An 8,372-nucleotide genomic window follows, 5' to 3' on the forward strand; every position below is an offset into this window, starting at 1 on the left:
TCTTATTAAATATTTTGAAATAGAAATACAAAGGCCAGGAGGAGATAAAAACTTCAATATACAAAATACTGCTTCCCCTTGTGTGAAAGAAAAAAGTACCAGAATGTTAAAATCACTAGAACAGTCTAGTAACAGAAGAGTTTATTCCTAAGACTAAAAGCCTAAAAATCTTTATTCACTAGGGACTGTAAGATAGTACAGTGGGTAGGCCATTTGCCTTGCACATGGCTGACCTGGATTTGATCCCCAGCATCCTATAGGATTCCCAAGCATTGCCATGAGTGATTCCTGAGTGCAGAGCCAGGAGTAACCTCTCAGCATTGCTGGGTATGGCCAAAAAACAAACAAACAAAAATGATTCATTAAACACTAGGTCAGCATATTGCATCCTATTAACCTATTAGTAATACCTATACAGAACTGCCTACAATGTGTTAGGTTTATAAGACTTAAGAAAACCACTTTTGTCCTTCTGCTATGTTTTTTCTAGTGCTGTTCCAATCTGTTATAACAAAAATAAGGCAAATTAAGGGCAAGAACCTATGATTCCTGTTCTAGATTGCAGGGATCAACAATCACATTATCCTGCAAGAACAAGGATAACTTCCCATACTATGTTTTTATTTCAACATTATAGAGCAAAGTAGTACTTACATTTGAGAAACATCTTTTAAACTGTTAAAAACCCAGAAAGCAACATTTCTAAGCTTACTGCCAATGACTGAACTGCTGATGCCAGGGGCAACTAATAATTTTTTGAAGTAGTCATGCTATATATCATTTCTCAAAAAAAGAAAAAAAAATCTGGCATTGACAAACCATTTAAATTGTGTCATTATATTTAAAAATGCAGTTGTTGTGACTACTACATGTGCAGCTGTGGCATGCGTGAAAGCACACACCCAGGTATAAGGGACAAATATTTTTATCAAAACAGCTGAGCACAAAGTTCTCCAGAGGCAATGAGCATATATCAAACAGCTACTGTACTGTAGACAATTGTCTAGGGAATTAAAGATTAGTCACAGGAAACAGCTGGATGCTAAATCTCAGTGATGTTTGCAAAGTTTTTAAAAGAGGAACTTAACAGCCCCTTATATGCCAGACATGTGTTTTTATTAAGTTCATTTCCCACCAATTATTCCTTAAAGGGGCAAAAAATCTGGTATCAGGATCCTCAAAAACAAACCTTTAGTTGAGAAAGGGTTTTATGACAGTACGATTCTATGGCAGTGCCTTAGTGTGAAAAGTTTAATTGGTGACCGAGCTTCAAGGGAGTCATCATATGAAATGCATTTGGGAAAATAGCCAGCACAGAGGTGAGACCAGTGTAGAACTCGACAGCCCAGTATTTTAAGAGAGTTAGGAAGGTGCTGGGGAGAGCATTTGTATAAATTCAAACTGGAAAATCTGGAGGGCTTTCCAAAGGACAAAAATAAAACAATAATTGGCAGCTGCAGTTTTTGTGTTGCATTTCTAGTTCAAATTCCCACGGATGGCCTGCCAATATGTTTGTATTTAGCACTGTATGTTCAACTGTATTACTGTGTAGTACGAGAGTCAGAGTAATTTAATCTTAAAGGTTAAAATAAATTCCCAACTTCTCTGGGATTTCTATTTCAGGTCATCTTGATGTCTATTTCTGGTGTGAACAGGTTTCTTGTATACCAAACAAAAGAAAGCCACTAAACATTTTTTTTTAAAAAAGCCACTACATGTTACCTTAGTACACTAGCTAAACCTCGAATTTTCCACTTTCAGTTTTCACTGAAAAAATAACACGAGAAAACCCGTGTTATTCTCCTTAACCAAAGAACCAGCAGGGTTATGAAATAAGCAAAACTCCAGCACTCAATTTTCATTTGAAAAAAAGCTCTTAAAAATTTACCATATAAAATTCTGAAAATAATCAAAAACAACATTTCAACTCTTGAAAATGTAAGTGCATAAACATACCTTTCGTTGAATTCCAGATTGGTATTTAATGTAAATCTTGCAGCTGATGAAAAGCAAAAAAATCAACATCTCTCTGCAGTAATTAGCCTGTTTTTTATAGATCATCTGCCCCAGGATTTTCCCCAGGATTTTCTAATCCAACAAGGAATTCCTGGGGCAAAATGTTTTTTAAAGGTGGGCCAGAATGAACAAATATTTTATATCTTCACTTCAACAGGGAAGCAATGAAACAAACGTAATCCTGTGTCATTTTTTGGTAGATGTAACCTTTGTCTCATCCTGGGAAAGGGTCCGGGTTTTGAATGTTACCTGCTTCTTCTAACACCTAAATATGTAAACACATATCATCTTCACTCCTTAGCAAACGTTTTCCAGCATGACCAGTGTGCAACTGACATTCACAGAGCTTATAGGACCTACGTCTTCTCAGAAATATTTTCTCTTAACTGAACTTCATAATCATGACAAGAGATTGATTAAAATGCCAAGATAAGAAACAATTTATTATAGAGAGAAGAAAAATTTCTCATCCAAAATATAGAAATCTGTACAACTTTGCCACAATCAATATACATGAACTGTACAAATTTACACCAGTTCATAATTTACCAAATAAAAGATGACTAACAAAGTTCACAAAATAGATGGTGGTTTGTGGAAAAGACTTTTACCCAATTAAGAACAAGGAAAGTTACAAACCAGACCTCCACTTTCTAAAAATAAGAAGTTTACTCAGTCTTAGAAAACTACAAGCTAGCAAATGTACAGAGAGCTGGCTGGTGCTAACACCACAGTTGAGACAGTGTCTTTAAGGGTCTTTTTTTTTTTTAAAGCCTGTTGCCATGGCAGATTCTGGTCACTTGCTACTTTCAAGGCCAAAAAACACAATACAAGGTCTGACCATTTCCCCAGGTCATGCTTACTAGTTTGTCTTATGTACATTTATACATATTTAAGTGCTAGGTAAAAGTCTTATCAGAAAATTTCCAGTACTACCATGTTTCAAATGTTGAAGCTTTCCTATTGAGCTGCCAAAAAATGTTAACAATTTTCAAGTGTCATAGTGCAATTTTCCTCTGCGAGATCTACTGCAGAGAAAGGGACGTTCTTCAAAATACAGATTTGAGTGAAAGGGACTGATGCATAAATTTAGCTACAGTGTCTAGGAGAGACTGCAACCACCCTAGGACTTCACTCCCTAGCAAATTAAGTTCTCATTTACTTGGACTCACAGGCTATTAAATCATTGAAAGGTACTGTCCAAACTATGGCACTGTCACTTAAAAAAAATTTTTTTTTTAACCACTCTATCTTGTGCCAGATCTTCACAGCTGTGACATGGTTTAAATTCCATAATCCATCCCCAAGAGGAGCCCACCCAAAGCAAAAATCAAATTTATCCATCCATTATAAGATGATCCATCCATAAGACTATATCTTAACCTGATACAGTCATCATATTGTAGTTTTTGGAAGGGCTTGTTCTGCCCAAGAGAAGTTCCTCCTTGCAGCTGATTCTGCTGTCTACCATTTGCACGTTGGTGCTGCTTTGAGTGCTACCTCCTGCCGGCGAGGCTTCATACAGCACGCAGATGGAGCCATCCTCCCCAATTCGGTAGGACACTTCATAGGGGTCAACCCAGAGCGTGAGTTCACTAGGGAGAAGCCTGAACAGCTCCTGACTGCTCAGTCCGATGCGCTGGGCCGCCTGTCCAATCAGAGGATCCATTTTATGGTTGATGCGGATGCAACGGTAACCCGATCCCTTGCACGGCTTTTCTGGGAACCAGTGATGTTTATAATGTTCTAGAGGGGGGTGGGGGGGAGGGAGAACAACAGGGAGACAATGCTTAGAGATCTTTCGGCTCCGGCGGCCACTCGCCTCCTTCCTGCGCGGGTTCCGCGGGGCAAGAGGGGAGGCAAAAGAAAGAACCCCAGCAACTTTTCCAACACACGCACACAGCCGCGCAGATGCCCCCGGCGCTGCCACGCCGAGCTGGGCTGGATCGCGGAGTGGAGTGGCCACAAGCGCGGGGTTCTGGGGGGGTGGGGGGGATGGGGAAAGGGGGGAAGACTTTGAGAAACGCAGCCGGCCGGAGTGGAGGGGGTGGGGGGGTGGACCAAAAAATAATAATAATAATTATAATAATCTCCAGGAACCCAGTGGCGGAGCCGCCCCAAGCGGACTGGCTCCCGCGCGCGCCCTGGGCCCGCCGGATGGCACCGGTGGCCCGGCGGGAACCTGTTTACTTTCTCCACCCCGCCCCGGCCGCACACAATGGGGCTTGACGGGCTTTGAACCGGGGAGACGCCAGCGGACTGTTACAGCCCAAAGGGAAGAAAAACAAGCAGCCCTAAAAACTACAGCGTCGGGCTGGGCTGCAATTGTGCCGGTGACAAATCCGATGATTAATGGGGCAGAGAACGGGGGTGGGGGGACTTGGGGAGGGGGGGGTGAGCAGGAGCCCGGAGACAGCACGTCCGTCCGTGGCCGAGCTGACTCCGGGGGCCGGAGCGACGCTGCCCACCACCGCCCCCCCCTCCCCGCCCCGGGTCCGGCCCCCCGAGCCCGCAACGGTTGTAGGGGACTGGGGAAGGGGAGGGCATAGGGAGGGGGGCGGGGAAGGGAACGTCGAAGCCAACACCCCAGACCCGCGGCTCCTTTGTCCCCCAATCCGGGGACGGTCCGAGCCCCGCAAGCGCCCGCCTCGGGGGAGGCTTGAGTTTCTTTGTTGTGCGTGTTTTGCTGCTTCCCTCCGCTCGCCGGCCGTACCAGGATGAAGGGGCGCCCGCAGCCCACCCTTAGCCCAGCCCGGGACCAGCCGCCGTTGGCGACCTGAGCGCCCACCCAAGTCTGTCCTGGACCCGCAGCGGCCGCGGCCCCGACCGTCCCGTCCCAACTCTCGGGTCCCGGCGGGGGCGGGGGCGTGCGGCCACGTCCCTGCACTCCATCACCGCTCCCGGCCCACCCCCGGGTCCCCCCCCACCCCCTACCCCGGACCCCACCGCCCGGTCGCGGCCCAGCAGCTCACCTGCCAGCAGCTCCTGCAGACTTTGGCTGAAGGTCTGCAGCTGTCGCTCGCTCGTGAGCCCCTTGGTGCGGAGGAACTTGGAGATGAAGGACACGGCAGCAGCGATCTCACCTATCATGGTGGCAGCCCGGGTGTAGAAGGGATGCATGGGGGCGGCGGGCGGGGGCGGCCCGGGGCGGCCGGGGCTCGGCGGCGCGGCCCCGACAGCGGAGCGGCCACCCCGGGCTCCCTCTCGCAGGTCAGAGGGCTGAGAGGAAGAGAAGGACGTGTGGGGCGGATGGTTACTTTTGTTTTTTTTTTCTCCTTTCTTTATAGTAAAAAAAAAAAAAAGAAAAGTTATTTTCCAGACAGGAGGCGGCAGGAGAGAGGAAGAGACGAGCGACGGCGGCCTGGTCACATCGCTCGGACCTCCCCGGCCGCCTCCGCCTCCAGCTCCGCGGGCTCGGAAGCTCCCAACAGTTGCATTTCCAGCTTCTAGGGGCGAAGAGATGCAGGCGCCGTGCAGCACTTTTTATAGCGCCGCGGAAAGGAAGTGGCGTAGCTGGAGCGTGACGGCCGAGTGCAGCCAATCCGGAGATCGCACCATTGTGACGCAAGCAGATTCGGAGGCGGAGGGGGCGGGAAAAAGGGCTAAGGGGGCGGGTCCAGAGAGCGGGAAGCGAGGGAGGAGCTGACGTAATCCGCTTGTAAACAAATAAACCCCCGAGTGGCGAGCCGAGACGGGCGAGCGGCGGCGGGGGAAGCGAGGGTGCGCGTGTGAAAGCTCCGCCCCCCTCTCCCTCCCTCCCTCCCCCCCCTCCAGCCCCTAGCCAGGCTCCTCCTCCGCGCTTCAGCAACTCGGGCCCGGTGCCAGCGCATCCTCAGCGAACACTGCGCTGCCCGGGCAAGCCGGACTTAGCGCCGGGCTGATGAAAGCCGCCTTGCTCAAGCTGTGTCCACACGGCGCGGGCTGCCTGCTCGCCTGCACGTCCCCGGCGGCTCCATCCCCGCGCTGCTCCCGTGGGACGCGGCCGGGGCGCGGAGCTGGAGGAACGCGCCGAGCTGCTGGGGCTGTCGGGTGCAGGGTGCTGCAGCCGGGGGTAGAGGAGGGGGGAAGCCTGCCTCTGGGATGTGGGGAAGGGGCTAGAGAGACTGGGGGGGCGGGGGGCACACCTTCTGCAGATGGTGGGAAACCTCGTTCTCTTTTTTGGGACACGCGCTGCCAACCCCACGCAGCCGTTTCTGCTCCTCCCGGGAGCGTATCTTTGTAAAAGTACAATTACAAAAGAAGCAGGAGGTTCGCACGCCGTTTTGTGCATTCTGCTTCAGAAACTTAAGGAGTCAGGAAATGCGGATGGGAAAGCCAGTGAATGTTCAATAGATGAATGTGAACCCTGTCCAGCCTGATAGGTAGTGGGTGCGGGGGTTGGGGGAGCGGATATAATTCATCTTAGACAAAATCAATGGGGGTGGGCCCATCCGAATGCTGTCCAAACCTTAAATTCCTGCCGCTGTTTGTAAAAGCAGAAGGTAGAACAAGTTGAAATTCGAAACCGTGCAAGTTTGAAACCGAACTTGCCAAACTTTCAGAAAAGAAGGCGTGAACCTGCTCTTTTAGGTCTGAGAGGGTTAACTGGGACTCCAGGAAGAAGAAAAAAAAGAGAGACCCTGAGGCAGATGGTGAAAGCAAACAGAGGCAGAGGTTGAACTCCACCAGATGGAAATAAATATCCTGAGCTGAGTTGGTCATCAATATTGCAAAACACTGAATTTTTCTTTTTGAATACTAAGCCGAAAGGTATAGAAAGGATGTAAAAGTAGGACTTGTGAAGTGTTAAATTGTTTACAAGAAATTTGTAAAGGTGAGTTAGGAAGAATAAATGGGTTAATTTTTCATTCATACACATCTACGAGGTTGTAGTGTAAAATCAGTGCCTCAATGATAAATAGTATTCTTTAAAACATTGAGTTGTGAAATTATTTTCCTTGGATCAAGCATTATAAAAAATAAAGTCAAGGTGTTTCTTTTTGTTTTTGTTTTGAGCCACACCTGTCTGTGCTCAGGGCTTGACTAAGGGCTCACTCCAGGCATATGATGTGTCTGGGACTGAACACAGGTCAGCCATATGCAAGGCAAGTGCCCTTCCTGCTGCAATATTGGTCTAGCCCCTGATTATTGTTTTTTTCTTATTTAAAAAAAAAACATTAAAATGTTTTCACTGGGACCATGAGACCTCTTTTCCAACTGAAAAGGTAGACTGAGAGGCCCTTAGATCTAGATCAAGCATGTCTGATACCAGAACTAACTCATATTCTGAAGATCCTTCTCCACCCACAAGCACACTAGTTTCTTAATGCATGTGTGTGTTTCCCACCTTGACTCACGTTTTCAACAGACAAATGTATTTAAGAAATTACTGTCTGAAGCATATAGGAAACACTGGGTGGGGAAAGGAATATGAAACCAATATTGGCCATAAATACAAGCCTTTGATAGTGCCTAATGCATATTGCTAGTGTTTTTTCTTCCAGACAGTTATGCTTAGCATTGATTTTCCAAATTTACAACCCAAGAAATCAACTGGTATTTCTCTCCAGTTTTTGAATTATAAAGGAACTTTCACACGCAATCATCACTATTTACAATCCAACTCCTATTTACAATCCAACTCCTGAGGCAAGTCATTTAACCTCTAATCTAAGAAACATAAAAGCTATTCTGAGGTCTAAATGGGATAACTACACTGAGACTATTTAGAGACTATTTAGCACATCTCCAGCACTAAACAGGCATTCAAATTGTGCATTAGCTGATTTATTAGATGATTGGATAGTAATATATCAAATTCATTTTTAAAACCTAGGTAAGTTTTAATCAAAATATCCAAAATACCAGGAATTCAGTCAAAACACATCCAGAAAAGAACCCAAGGTTCAAAATAAGTTTGCAAGTGAAAACGCAAATGGCAGATCTTTGGAAACAGTGCTTACAAGTTGACAAAGAACTTTCTGTACAGGGAATTATTGGACAACTAACTAGAATTTCAAAGGACTGGGGATTTATATTGCCAATCCTCAGATCTAATGTTACTAAAACAGTTTGCACTGGACTAACATCACAGTTCCCTATGTTTTGTTTTGTTTTGTTTTTTTAGTGTTATTTTTTTAACCAAAAAGAAAAACAATTTAGCTTAAGGAATTAACTTTTTTATTTCATAGACTACTAAAATTTAGAGGTCAACAAAGTTGAAGATCTTTTAATTTTACCAAAGATTCTTTCTTTTTAATCACATTAACATCTGCTTTCACAATAGTTTTAGGGGAAAAGATGGCATATGTGGCTCAGTGGCAAAGTACATGCCTTGCATACATGGGCACTGAGTTCAATGCCCTGATGACCAAAAA

The 8,372-nt window shown here is 46.1% G+C and overlaps 1 protein-coding gene across 1 annotated transcript; it reads right to left on the bottom strand.

Moving 5' to 3' along the window:
- Positions 1-2,432: 2,432 nt before the first annotated feature.
- Positions 2,433-5,486, bottom strand: BTG1 (BTG anti-proliferation factor 1). The gene is made up of 2 exons (XM_055118188.1): positions 4,989-5,486; positions 2,433-3,762 (listed from the first exon to the last, which is right to left on the bottom strand). The coding sequence occupies exons 1-2, from the start codon at positions 5,134-5,136 to the stop codon at positions 3,395-3,397; spliced, it is 516 nt and encodes a 171-aa protein (XP_054974163.1). The 5' UTR covers positions 5,137-5,486; the 3' UTR covers positions 2,433-3,394.
- Positions 5,487-8,372: the final 2,886 nt, after the last annotated feature.

The sequence above is a fragment of the Sorex araneus genome, chromosome 10, assembly GCF_027595985.1.
Source record: "Sorex araneus isolate mSorAra2 chromosome 10, mSorAra2.pri, whole genome shotgun sequence".
Lineage (NCBI taxonomy): Eukaryota > Metazoa > Chordata > Mammalia > Eulipotyphla > Soricidae > Sorex > Sorex araneus.

Coding starts and splice junctions, on each gene's coding strand:
- BTG1 (XM_055118188.1), bottom strand. CDS start 5,136: ATGCATCCCTTCTACACCCGGGCTGCCACCATGATAGGTGAGATCGCT. Junction 3,763..4,988: donor TCTGCAGGAGCTGCTGGCAG/GTGAGCTGCTGG, acceptor ACCCCCCTCTAG/AACATTATAAACATCACTGG.